The sequence below is a fragment of the Globicephala melas genome, chromosome 21 (genome assembly GCF_963455315.2).
Source record: "Globicephala melas chromosome 21, mGloMel1.2, whole genome shotgun sequence".
NCBI classification, from domain to species: Eukaryota; Metazoa; Chordata; class Mammalia; order Artiodactyla; family Delphinidae; genus Globicephala; species Globicephala melas.
The window spans coordinates 10432879-10446402 of record NC_083334.1 but is presented as its reverse complement, the minus strand read 5'-3'; the positions used below and the strand labels follow the sequence as shown (position 1 = coordinate 10446402).

At 53.7% G+C, this 13524-nt stretch overlaps 1 protein-coding gene across 6 annotated transcripts in view; it reads left to right on the top strand.

Moving 5' to 3' along the window:
- The window catches only part of ARHGEF10 (Rho guanine nucleotide exchange factor 10), an 88545-nt gene extending 75888 nt beyond the window's left edge, over positions 1-12657 (top strand). For all 6 annotated transcript variants that reach the window (XM_060291407.1, XM_060291403.1, XM_060291404.1 and 3 more), the window contains 3 exons: positions 1599-1773; positions 8138-8260; positions 10922-12657. In XM_060291407.1, coding sequence (XP_060147390.1) covers positions 1599-1773; positions 8138-8260; positions 10922-11433 — 810 coding nt within the window. In that variant the 3' untranslated portion in view covers positions 11434-12657. The remainder of the gene's footprint in view (positions 1-1598; positions 1774-8137; positions 8261-10921) is intronic.
- Positions 12658-13524: the final 867 nt, after the last annotated feature.

The following is a 13524-nucleotide window of genomic DNA, read 5'->3' as shown; positions in this document are numbered from 1 at the left end:
TCGGCCACACAGGGAAGGGTGTGCACCATCCTTAGTCCTTAGGGAAATGCAAACCAAAGCCACCATGAGACATCACATCACGCCCACGAGGATGACAGCAATAGAGAAGGGACGTTAACAAGTGCCGAGAGGACGCGGAGAAGTCGAGAGCTGCACGCATCGCCGATGGGGACGTGACATGGGGCAGCTGTTGGAAAACAGTCTGTCCTTCCTCAAAAAGTGAAACGTGGAGTTGCCGTGTGGCCCAGCGTTCCCAGTCATACGTGTTTACTCAGGAGGACTCACTCTGTAAGAACTCGGGGGTCCTTCCTAACCGCCGGCACCGGCTCGTCCCCACTGACGCGTGTTTAAATTAGACCTGTGATGATCGGGGTCGCTTTGTGGGAGGGTGCACACGTGCGCGGAGGGAGATGTCTGTGGAGGTGAGCATAGCACGGGCATCTCGGAGGAAACGGCGGCCCCCCGGCTTTGGCTGCAGGAGGGGCCGAGGGCCCGAGCCAGTTGTCCGTCCCGAGAGCAGGGTCCTCGTCTTCCCTCCCGGGAGGTGCGCGGGTACTCCGGAGGTAACGTGCGGCCCCGGGCAGGTGGTGATGGCAGGACTGAGCGCTCAGGCCATCGGGGGCGTCTGCGAACTCCAGAATCACTGTCACGCCTGAGTCCCGGCTTCAGGACGACCCCCAGGCCGCTCTTCAGCCCTGCCTGTCCAGCTGCAGTCTTCACTTAAAACAAGGTGTGGTGCCCTTGGACGGGCAGCCTCCCTTCCGACAAAATCAGAGACTCACGTGTCCCCCTCGGTCCAGCTCGGGAGTGCCGCGCGGCATGGGTGCAGCGTGAGGGGCTAACCGGCGAGCCCTTTCCACGCGGGTAGGCGTGCGAGGATGGCGCCTTTGGCCCCCTCGGCCGCATAGTGGGTTGTAAAGAGCGTCCCGCACTGTTCTCAGTCCTTGAGGAAGGGGACAGAGGCATAAGCCTGTTTTTTTCCTAGGGGGTTTTAAGTTACCTCTTTTCAGGCTAGAGAGCTGTGCAGGATTGTGACGTGCTGTGGGCTAAGAGGACTTCTTTGAGGGTAGTGTTTCTTCTCACTGTGTCTCCAAGCTTCACCCCACCGGCCCCCCGCCAATCCCTGGTAGGCAGTGACCACAGCTGCCCAGCACCAGCCCATCCACCACGGGGACAAGTTCCAAAAGTTCCCTCCCGGGGGCCCCGTGGGCAGGGTTGTCAGGATGGAGACCTGGAGCAGAGCCCAGCCCGGAGGCTCGGGAAGGGCCTGGCCAAACGGAGAAGCAGCAGGTGGCCATCCGGGGACCAGACGGGGCTGGACACCGAGGGGACCCTGCGAGCTCGGCGGGGGCTTAGCCGCCCGTACAGCCCTCCTCGCAGGCAGACGTGTGGATCTGGGGTGACGGTGCCCTTGCTGTAGGTGGTTGAGGGCAGGTGAGATCCGGGGCGCCAGCTGGACACGCAGGCATGGTGGGGACGACAGCGCCACCCGAGGCTTCACGCGCAGCCCAGAGGGTGGGTCCGTGACGGCGACGTGGGGTGCAGCTCCGTGCTGTACCCCCGACGCCCCGCCGTCGCCTTCTCCTTGGTCTCCGCAGAGCCAGCTGGAGGCCCACCAGGAGGAGGGCATGGTGGTCTCACACATGGCCATTGCCGGTGTGGGCATCTGGATCGCCTTCACCTCGGGGTCCACGCTCCGCCTCTTCCACACAGAGACGCTCAAACATCTCCAGGATGTCAACGTCGCCACCCCGGTCCACCACATGCTGCCAGGTGGGCCCTGGGGCGCTGGTGGGCGGTGCCACATCCCCTGGGGCCGGGGCTCGGGGCTGTCGGGTGACCCGAACTAAAGCGCCCTTCTTAGAGCTCAGAGCCGCCCATCGCAGACGGTTTAGTGCTGTTAGTAAAGCACTGGGGCGGGGGGCGGGGGCAAGGATCTGAGGTTGAAGGGCAGAGAAAAGGAGACTCTCTGGTGGGGGGGCTCCACGGGGCTCCGCCAGCTCCACGCGGGAAGGGTGTTCCTGGCAGTGGGAGTCAAACCGGCCAAGGTGCAGGAGTGGGGTGTGGGGGCTGCATGTGGCTGGTGTGTGGCTAGTATGTACACGCGTGAGCTTGTTAGGTACGGGCGTGTGGCTAGTATGTACATGGCTTGCTGTGTACTGGCGTGTGGCTAGTATGTACACCTGGGCTTCTTATGTACGGGTGTGTGCTAGTATGTACACGTGTGGGCTTGTTGTGCAGGGCATGTGGCTAGTGTGTGTAAGCATGTTGCAGATGTGTGTATGTATGTAACTCGTGTGTATATGCGTTGCTTGCTGTGTACAGGTGTGTGTGCCTGGTGTGTACTGGCCCACGTCTCCACGGGGCTTTTAAGGACCAGGCTCACGCCGCACGGCATTCCCCTCCTTTCCCACGTTGGCTGCGCCTCCTGGCTCCCGGTTGGAGAAGAGAAAGATCCGGTGTGCGGCACGTGGGCCGCCACCCACACCGCGTGAACAGACCTGTGCGGGAAGCCCTCCCAGGGTGCTCGAATCCCCGGTCCCTGTTGTACCAAAGCCCAGCGGTCACATACCCGTGGCCACGTAACCTGTTTGCACCTGGGCCACCGGCTGTACTTCATCTTGTTTTCTTTCCTTCTTTCCATCCCCCAGTTAATGACTCCCTTGTTTCCTATCCACCTGCGTGGCTTTCACTGTTCAGGTCAGGATCCGCCTGGGCTCCTGTGGAGCCAGGAGACCGTGTGGTCAGGTGGGGACACTTGGCGGCCCCACGTCCCTGGGCCCCTTGGCAGGTGTGCCCCGCCTGCTGTCACCATCACCACACACAGTCCCTGCCCCCCCTGGGGCCCCCGCCGCCCTGGGCCTCTTATCCCTGTGCCAGGACTTAGGGCTCTTTCTCCCGAGCCCGAGCCCCATGCAGAAGGGGCCTTTGGGTGGCGTGTTCTCCCGCATCTGCCTGCTGTGTGCGAAATACGTCCAGGTTCACCAGTATCCGGGGATTCTGTGCTTTCTCTGCATCTCATGTTTTACTCCCAGGTTTGTAGCTGCTAGACCTGGCGGATGTGAGGAAGGTGGACAGTTAGAGCAGAAATCAGGAGCACTTAGGATGAGAGTCCTCTTGCTACGCCTGGGCAGTGGTTCTTGAATGTGGTCCTCAGAAAGGCGTCTGACGTTGGTCTGATTTTCTTGCATTTTTGGGAACAGGGAGGCCAGACACCCACGTCTTGTCTGTCCTTCTTTGAATCGCCTTACCCTTGGGCCAGTGTTTCGCGGTGAGAAGTGTTTCATTGTGTCCTCTCTGACACTTCAATACTTGTGTCAGTGCGTGTTTGCACCCTATGTGAGCCCGTGGAATTGCAGGTCCTTGGACCACCGTCATCCTGGACACGTGGGTAAACCTCATTCTAGAGTTGTGTTCGTGATGTTGCCCAAGTGGGGTTTTTATGTATATATAGCAATAACGTGTAAACTGTCCTTTTGTGCTCTCACTGGAATATAAAATTCCAGTAGGTTCTAGAGATGAAGCCTTCCCAGGCCAAAAAGAACACAATTGGAAAAAAAAAATTACTATACTATACTGTAACTCGTGACTTTTTGTAGCAGAACTGAGAACCTATTTAGTTCCCTCGAGGTCTCAGCGCGCTTTCCCCTGTGGACTGGGACTCGTGTGCTGAGCTGCATCTTTCTGTCTGGTTTGGGGCTCTGTTCTGAGCACCACTAGTTTGAGCGCTTTGCCGTAAACCACATCATACTTGGCAGACACAGTGGATGACGGCGCCTGGGGTCAGCACACACATTTCGAGGGGCCGTCGGTCAACCTTCCCGGCCCCCAAGGTGGTTACAGCCCGTGGTTCAGAGGGCGGCATCTCCTCCGGGTCAGGAGGCTGCGTGAGTCATGTCAGGATGCAGCTGTTTCCTCTTTGTCCAGAACAGTCAGGGGAGGGTATTTGGATGAAAAAGTGCTGAGACCCCCGCCCCCTGTCAGATTAGCCTTCCCAGGTCCCCGCTGAGTGAGCACGTTGCTTTCCAGGGGTGACGTAACCAAATCAAGTGGCACGATTTTCTATGTAATACAAAAGTCAGTGTAACTCTTCTAAGTACCATCAACCACATCATAAGGGAATTCAGCAACTTAAACCAGACTCAAGGTTATTTATGAGTTAGGGAACAGACCGAGGAGTGGATTTTGTGTCCCCTGGGCTCTGGTGCCATCCTGTGCTAACCAGCAGCTGCTCAACCAGCAGTTTTGGTCCTGAGCTAACTAGCAGCTTCCTTAACCAGCAGATGATCCCACACTAACCAGCGGCTCCTTAACCAGCAGTTGATCCTGCGCTAACCAGCAGCTGCTCAACCAGCAGTTGGTCCTGAGCTAACTAGCAGCTTCCTTAACCAGCAGTTGATCCCGCACTAACCAGCGGCTCCTTAAGCAGCAGTTGATCCCGCGCTAACCAGTGGCTCCTTAACCAGCAGTTGATTCCGCGCTAACCAGTGGCTCCTTAACCAGCAGTTGATTCTGCGCTAACCAGTGGCTCCTTAACCAGCAGTTGATCCCGCGCTAACCAGCAGCTCCTTAAGCAGCAATTGATCCCGCGCTAACCCGCGGCTCCTTAAGCAGCAGTTGATCCCACGCTAACCAGCAGCTCCTGTACCAGCAGATGATCCTGAGCTAACTAGCAGCTTCCTTAACCAGCAGTTGATCCTGCGCTAACCAGCGGCTCTTTAACCAGCAGTTAATCCTGCGCTAACCTGCCCGCCTCCCTGGTCTCTGTCCCGGGTGGGAGCCAGGAGTGGGTTCCAGTCATAGGCTTTCCAAGCACACTTGGAAGGCTGGCTGCTTCTCCTATTCTCTCCCCTGTTTGTGTGTTTCTCGTGAGCATTTGAATAAACCTGGCCGCCTCTCCTGTGCTCCTGTGTCCCCGTGTGAGAGGACAGCAGGGTTTCCGGAGAGCGTGCATCACACAGCGGCCAGCTCCCCCTGCCCCTTCGTGTCGATAACTCACTTCCGGCCCATGCCAACTGCAGCCTTTGTCGGCATCTCTGCCCCGCCCCTCCCGCCTCGCCGCCCCCTTCGATGCTGAGTGGGTGGCCCCTCTGCCTGCAGCTTGGCCAGCTCAGAAGGCCACAGCTGGTGCTTCCACAAGGAGTAGCCTGGACACCTCTCAGCAGCTCTGTCTGCAGACCCTCCGGAATGGGAAAATCTCCACGTTCCCTAATTACCATTCAGTTAAACTTTCGTATGTGAAATTAAAGATGAATCCTAGACTACTTTGAAAATGGAACAAACCATCATTCGCTGGAACTGACGGCTTTCAAACCAGTTAGAAAGAAAAACATCCCAGTTTTCCCTGCTTTCGCGTTTGTTATGATGAAGTGAAGGTCTGGGGGTGTCCTCCCAGGAGCACCTCCCAGAAGCCCCGGGGTTGTTTCCGTTGGTCTTTCCCACCGACCATGTAGTTTTATCCCCTTCTCGTCATGTTTCGTAACCTTTCCCCACACGGTGACTTTTCCCCATCCCGACGCCACACAGGGCACCTTCTGTACCTTTGAATTGTTTTGTCCTTTCTCTTTAGAGAGATCCACTTCTGGAGAGAGTTTCTTTACAGAGACTAGAGAGTTTCCCAGATTTTCACTGCATATAACGTAACACAGATGTAAAAGCTGGAGACAGGATGAAAAGTCAGATGTTCCTAATATGCTATTTACAGGCAAAGAGGCGGGAAAATTCCTAAGGGGGATAGAAGGTCACTTTCAAAATGCATTTATGAATGAAAATAAGTAGTAAACTTTTATCCTTTGTAATTTGAAAGTAAGATCTTCTTAATGTTTTTATTAGTGGTTGGAACTATTTCACATCATATTTTACGAGGATCTGTTAATTCTCACTGTGGAGGTGGGCTGTTTGAAATTCCCTTTTCCTCATTAGTTTTCTTTAAAGCCAAGCGGTAGATTAAAAGTATTTCAGATGCTTCTTTAATAGTCCTAGGCCGATATTTTAAAAATGATATATTCTCTGTGAAAGAAAATTTAACTCACAAATTCCTTTTTTGGAGAAGAATTAAAGGAAACTCAGTTTCCCAGACCAAAATATTTCAGGACGATCAAATAAATCACAAAACAGTTTATTCATACAAACAGTTTTTGCTTATATGCAGGACTTGGCTACCAAAATGAGGGTGTGGGTGGACTTAAATGATATAAAAACCCACAGCCAACCTCGGAACCGAGCCCTGAGACCACATCATGAGAGTCTGCTTGTTTTTATTGTTGCCAGTACTTTTGTGTGTTAAAAAGGAAATTTATTCACGTCTAGGACCACAGGACTATACCACTGCCCCAGTTTCTGTATTCCTTCCAGGAGGGTGGCTTCAGAAAGTGGCTGCAAAAGGGAAATAATAGCTCTGTCCCCTGTCCATCCCGTTGTCATGACATTCTCCACGTTGGTGTTGAGAAGTAAGATATCCAGATGGAATGTAACCTGCCGCCCCTGTGCACCAGGGTAGTGGCGGAGGCCGTACGTCACTGGAACAAAACAAAACACAGAGCAGTGAGCCAGTTCCAAAAGTCGCCTCCATCAGCTGCTTCCACCAAAGGTTCCCAGAGGGTTGGAGAAGGAGGGTCTCCGCTTTGCGGATTTGCTTTCTGTCTCGAACGTAGCTGTGGGGAATCTTTAGGTCACGGGGCATCAAGTGAGGCTTCTGCTCTGGAAGGCACACCCGTGTGTCCTGGGACGTTCCCTGGTCCCTGGAGCTCCTCTCCGAAGGGCTGCCCCACGATGGGACCACCTGCCCCTGGATAGCAATCGTGAGCTGTGCCCAGAGCCGTGTTTCTAAATGGCTTCTGCAGTTCTCCCTGGCGTTTGGAAATGGCAGCTCCCGGCCCAGGTGTAGACAGACACGCAGATCCCAGGCGTCTCTGAAGCCCCAGCTGCTTCCACGGGCACGCATTTGGATGAACTTAATACATTAGCTTTTCTTCAAAAAATATGCCTGTATTTAGAGGTAAAACCAGATCTTTAGTTTTCGTAGCTGTTGTCTGGGTTTGGCTTCAGTGTTCCGTTGCCTAAATAATCATAAAATAACTTCAGTGGGCGTGGTGACCTGCCTTTGGCTTTGGTGTTGAGACCACTTGTTTCCATGCTTTTTATCTAAGATGAACTTAGGTCAAACACAGAGATACTGAAAATGACTCGTTTCCAGAGAGCAGAAGAACCCAGCTGTTTCGAAGCGCCCTCCATGCCTTACTGGGAGCAGCCGCGTGACCCTTCTCTGCTCTCGAGCTTGAGCGCTGAGCAGAGATGCCAGGAGGGGCTTAAAGCCCCTGTCGAAGATGGTGGTGCTGTGGGCAGGGTCAGGGCAGGGGTGGGATGCTCGGGGCCCAGACTCAGTCCCTGAGACGAGAGTCACGGGGAGGCACGCACCTTTCCCTCCACTTCCTAACGTTGTCAGGCTGACCCACCTCTCTGGGCCTCAGAGCCTCGACTGCAGAACAAAACAAAACAAGGCGGAGCGGACAGCCAGAAGCTCCAAAGCCCTTGGACTCCAGCGTTGGGTGTCCGCGCCTCCCGGACTTTCCCACCGAGGCCGTGGATGGTCTCCTTCCGACGGAACCTTTGGGTGCTCGCTTGCGTCTCTCCCCTGTGATGCTGAGCGCGGGCTGCGCTGGGAGCCCGTCCTACCTGCGAGGTTCCCTCTTACCTGCCTAGGTGGGCTCTTGCGCACACGGGGCTGCCGTCTGACATGCGTGTGTGTGCGTGTGTGCACGTGTGTGTACGTGTGTGTGTGCAGCTCTGCCTGGAAGTGGATGATTTACGTGGACGGTTCGGGGCGGGAGTGTGTGATCGGCTCTGGAAGGGCCGCGCCAGCGGTGCTGAGAGCACCGTGCACGTGTCCTGAGGCCGTGGCCGTGCTCTGCCGGGGTGCAGCCAGGACGCCCCCCAGATCTCTCTCTTGCTCGTCCGGCTGAAGGAGCCGCGGTGTGTGGCTAGGGCTCCGGTGACACCCGCTGGCCGGGAGGGCTCGGGGCTGCCCGGGGAGCATTGTGGCAGGTCTGTAGGGTTTCTGGGCAGTGCCCGGGGCCCCTGCCCCAGCGTGTGGGCTGCAGAGGCCAGACTGCGGGGCCAAGTCTCTCCTGTCCCCCAGGACACCAGCGGCTGTCTGTGACCAGCCTGCTCGTCTGCCACGGCCTGCTGATGGTTGGCACCAGCCTGGGCGTCGTGGTGGCCCTGCCCGTCCCTCGTCTGCAGGGGATCCCCAAGGTGACCGGTGAGTGCACCCCCCGAGTGCCTGCGTCTCCCAGGCCTCTGTCCTGTACTGTACTCTCGTCAAGCCCATGGGTCTGTGGTCAGCTGTGTCTTTGCTTAAACAGTGTGAATTACTTAGGTGGCTTTCTCTCTCCCTTCATCCCTTCCTTTTTTCCTTCCTTTCTTTCCTACTGTAAAGACTATGTCTATTAATTTGAATCATCAGGTCATACTTTTGTCTTCCTGTTTCTGACGTCAGTGGTCCAGGGAGACCCTTATCCCCAGGACGTGTTTTCACGTTACCTTTTTTGCCACCTGTTGGTTTTGATCATTCTGTACAGTTTTGCTCAGTGAAAATGGATGCTTTTTTATGTTTTGCAAAGAAAGAGGCCCAGCATCTGAGAAAGCTCAGTTGTGCTGTTTTGCAGTGTTGCGGGGAGCTCAAATGGGCACAGCCTTTTTGGAAAGCACTTTGGTGTTTAGGACTTGAAGATGCTTTTGCGTCAGGAGTCAGGGTTTCCAATTCAGGAAATTCTGTCTCGTGAAGCAGCCAACTCTAGGAATAAACCATGATGCAGAAAGAACAGGAAACGGCCTAAACATCCAAAATTAGGAGTAGGGAGACGCCTAAGACAGTGGTCGCGTTGCCATTTTAGAATGTAACACAGCCAGTGCAAATGATGTTTGCAGAGAGCTTGGAATGATACAGAGAAATGTTAATTCTGTAAGTTAAGTAAAACCAAGATCTTAAAATTTTATGTCGATTATGTAATAACTCTCAGAGAAAAAGATTTGTAGGAAACTCATTGAAATGTTAATAAAGATCTCTGTCTATAGTTTCTTTCTACTGTCAACGCTGGACTATTTCACTCTGACCGCAGGCAGCCCTTCCTTCCCTCAACAAGCTTTCACGGGTCTACTGCGAATAGGTCTGTGCTTTAGATAAATTCCTATTTTGTCAGTGATCCACCTGTTAGGATCACGGAATTCCAACTTGGTTTATTCATTTCTTAACTGCTGTCTTCGTTATGACCTGCCTGTGATACATGCAGAAGCTGTACGTGATGACTACGGGCAGTTTGAGTGGTAAAGGCCCAGGAGTCAGAAGCCCTTCCCGTCACAGCTGGGGACGCTTCTCCCCGACAACCAAACATAGCCGTTCTCCTGCTGGGTCTCACGTCACCGTTCCATTGGTTTTTCTCCATAGTTTTGCTAACTTGTACCTTTTTTAAAAAAGAAGTCTTTAATTGTGCCATTTTCACATTTTCTATCATCGTCTCGTAGTGTATGTATTCCTCTCCGACTGCTTTCTTTCCACGTTATTTCTGAGGTGCATCCTTGTTGGTCACGTGACCGTAGCTCATGCGTGTCACTGCTCTGTAGCGTGGCTTTGTTCCCCATGTGACGTACAGTGGGTATTCAGTTGTGTCCTGTTCTGTGTGTTACGTGCTATGCCTCTGTGGGGGTTCCTCTGGCCACCCCTTCTCATAGGGACTCGGGTTCTTCTGGCTGTGTGTCCTGGAGGGGACCACAGGTGTGTAGGAAACACTCACATTCAGGTTCACCCGGTGATGCTGGGATGTTCCCCTGGGCTGTCGCGTCAGATCGCACCTCCATGCCTGGTGTCTGGGCGTCCCCATCCCTTTACCCTCCCCCAGTACCCGCTGTTGGAGGAGTTCTTGACTTGTCCTTCAGCTCATGGAGGAAGTCACCTCGCCCAGCTGAGGAATCCTGTAACGTCCTCTGCTTCGGCCAGAGTGGGAGGGAGGTGCTAGGGCCCTGTTTCAGCCTCAAAGCATTTGGTGAAAAGGGCATCTACCCCCCATTTCTGTCACCTCACCTGCGAGGCGTTTAAAAATGGACATCCGTTCCCGCCTGACCCTTGGAGTCCCGCTGTTATGGGGGAGTCTGCATTTCATAAAAAAGGCCTACAGGGAGCTTCTGGTGCTTCTTTTAAAATTGAATTCACATCACCCTTGAACTGAAGAGCCCCCATTTTAATCGATGCATTAGGACTAACTTATTCTAAACCACAGAATCTTTTTAAAGTGAAAAATGGCAGGAAACTACTTATAGTTTAGGCATCTTATTCCTAGCATTGACATGTTTCAGGCATTTAAGTTTTGTTTTTGTTTTTGTTTTTGTGGCGGTACGCGGGCCTCTCACTGCTGTGGCCTCTCCCGCTGCGGAGCACAGGCTCCGGACGCGCAGGCTCAGTGGCCATGGCTCACGGGCCCAGCCGCTCCGCGGCATGTGGGATCTTCCCGGACCGGGGCACGAACCCGTGTCCCCTGCATCGGCCGGGGGACTCTCAACCACTGCACCACCAGGGAAGCCCCAGGCATTTAAGTTTTTAAAACCAAGATTTAGGGAAACTTTTCCTAAATATATTATCTTAGAGCAGGCGAGAAGGCATTTATACAGAGAACAGGAAAATATCTACTTTATCCCTTTAAAAGTACCACGCAAGTACCAGAACTGAGATACCAATGACGAAAACCACGGTTGTATTTTAGACCATGGTTTTGAGAGCATTCTTGGACTTCACTAGAAATCCACGAGAATGTGGTCTGGAAGCTGTTTTCGCTCTGAGCTGTCGAGTACGGGGTTTTGCCGTGTGGACGGGGGGTGCCCGGGGCCCTGCCCGGCATGCGGAGCCCTGCTGAGCGCTGTGCCCTTTCAGGTCGAGGCCTGGTCTCCTACCATGCTCACAACGGGCCCGTCAAGTTCCTGGTCGTGGCCACAGCCGCCTCCAAGGCGGACAGAGACAAGCCCAGGGACAGCCCGCCCCCCGGTGCCGACCCCCAGGATGAAGACCAGAGGGACACGCTCCCCGGTGAGGGGCCCGGGCCCTGCCCGAGCCGCAGCGGCCCCGACGCCGTCTGGCTGGGGGTTTCGCTGGGCTCCCTCGCCCAGGCCAGCGACGTCTCCTCCACGTCTGGGTCCCCGACGCCTTCCCAGGGCTCGGGCTCCCTGGGGCCCCGCTCAGAGGAGAGCTTCGTCCAGGACCCCCTGCGGCTCCCCTGCAGCTCCCCCGGCCGAGGGCGGCGGGCCAGGAAGGCTAAGGCCAGCTCCGTGCTGGTGGCCTGTGGGGGACAGGGCCACCGGCGGGTGAGCAGGAAGGCCAGGCAGCAGCGGCCGGAGGAGTTGGCCTCGTCCGTCATGGTCTGGCAGATCCCCCTGCTGAATGTGTGAGCCAGGGTCGAGATTCGGGGGTGGCCTTTCAGTCAAGTCACACACCCCGAGCGGTCCCGCCGCATCTGAGCTGGCTGGGCGTGACTCGCCAGCCGTCTCGGGGCCGAAAAGTGCAATATCGTCAAGGCGGCATCTCCGGCAGCCCCTCCCTCCACCCCAGGCAGGGGAGCCCCGTGTGAACGCGCATGAGGAAGGGGGGTGGACGCCGTGTTTGAGTGGATGGGGGTCCCGGGAGGATGCTCCCCCTCTGACCCCCGTGGTCCTTAATAAACACGGGACGCTGCAGACCTGTTCTCGTAGCCTGTCACCTAGAGAACTCGCAGACTCAGAACTCACGGGGAAATACAGCATATTCACTGGTGGAGGGGTGTATTAACAATTCTTAAAGTAATTGTACTTGATTCAGATTCACTACTTTTATTTATGTTGTATATCTTTTAACTCCAGAATAGAATTTGTAACAATGAAGAAAGCCACGTAACACATACCAGGCCAGGTGGCGTTATGTGCTTTCTGAGTTGAACTGCGTTTTCCAAAGTGGTATAATGCGTGTACTGTATATTTTTAACAAAGTAGTATTTTTATATCGCATTTTTCTATTAAAAAAATTAACAAAGTTTTAGGCACTATGTTATCTGTAACGTTTCACAAATAACGTTTGCTTTGAACCAAAATCCTCAATGCCTGTCAACATTTAGACTCAAGCGTCAATGCCAAAATACCCACGTGGGAGATGCGTGTGTTTTAGTGTCTCAGGAGACGTAGAAGGTGTCTTGGTCCATCCTTTCCTGCTGTGTTTGCATCTGTCGACCAGGAGCGCTTCTAGCTTTGAATGCACGTCCCGAAGGATGCACGGTGCTGGTCAGGGTGGGCGCTGGTGCTGGCGGCGGACACAGGACACAGGAAAGGTGGCCCTTGGTCGGCAGACTGGCACTTAGGGCCCCTTCTGCGGGCGTCGTGCACGAGTGATCCGTGAGTTCGCTGTGCTCCACGTGTAGTTATCTATCAATGTTCTACTTACTGGATGGTTAAGAAAAACAATGCAGGTCCACCCGAAATTAATGTCTCAGCACTTTACAGGTGACTAAAAATGCTAATTTTATGACTTTGCCAAATATTTTCCAAGGTGCATGTGTGCCCCCATGTGAAAGAAATATCTCCCCCAGCCTTCCTTAAACTATTAGCTGCTATCTTATTTCATGAATAAAGTCTTTTTATTTAAAAATACAATATCGTGAGTTGCCTTTTTTCCTGTGAAACGCGAAGGGGCAGTTAGGTTCGAGGGACGGTCAGGTGGTCCTTTCCAATGTGGCATCCCCACGTGCTGGTTTGGGAGTTTACGTGTGGATTCCAGAGACGGGCACAATGTACGTGTCAAAGAGCGCTTTGAATCCCATGTCGGTGCTGAGAAACTCTCTAGAGGCGCGTGTACTTGCCAGTCTTTATTTTGAGTGACGTCATGAGTTGAATTAGTTTAATATAAAATATGAAGAGGAGTGTCTAAAGTCAGCTCCATATCGTTCGCACTGATTAAAAATATACAGTTTCTCCGTGTTTTCAGTGTCCACATAAAACAGAAGTACTTGGATATGCCTTTTACTTAAACCTTGATGCTCAAAGACTGTTTGGTCTTCATCAGTACCTCAAAAAACTCAACTTACAAGTACTACGTTTTCTTATGGGATAAATAAGTAAACAATGAAAATAGTGCCAGCCGAGGTCTCCACTTACGTTGTAACATTGGTGATGTATTCAGGAAAGCCTTGCTGTCCCTCACGCCCATCTGTCACTTCACCAGGTTTTACTTTCCAGCTGTGTGGTGAAGCTTTCAATATCACTTGATTCTATTCCCATCTTTTAATTAAAGTGTGAGTAGTCACTCCGGGACCCGGCCCTGCCGAGAAGCCCTGGTTCCAGCGCGGGGGAGGGACGCCGTGCCTTTTGAACCTGCAGTGCTCACAGCAGGAGTCCGGACCCTGGAGCCCGGAGAGGAGGTTTCCTTCCAGATGGTCTCTTTCCGGTGACAGGACTCCGGGCCTGAACAGAGTTCATGCTGGTCTGGAGGACTCCCTGAATTAGTACGTGTAACTG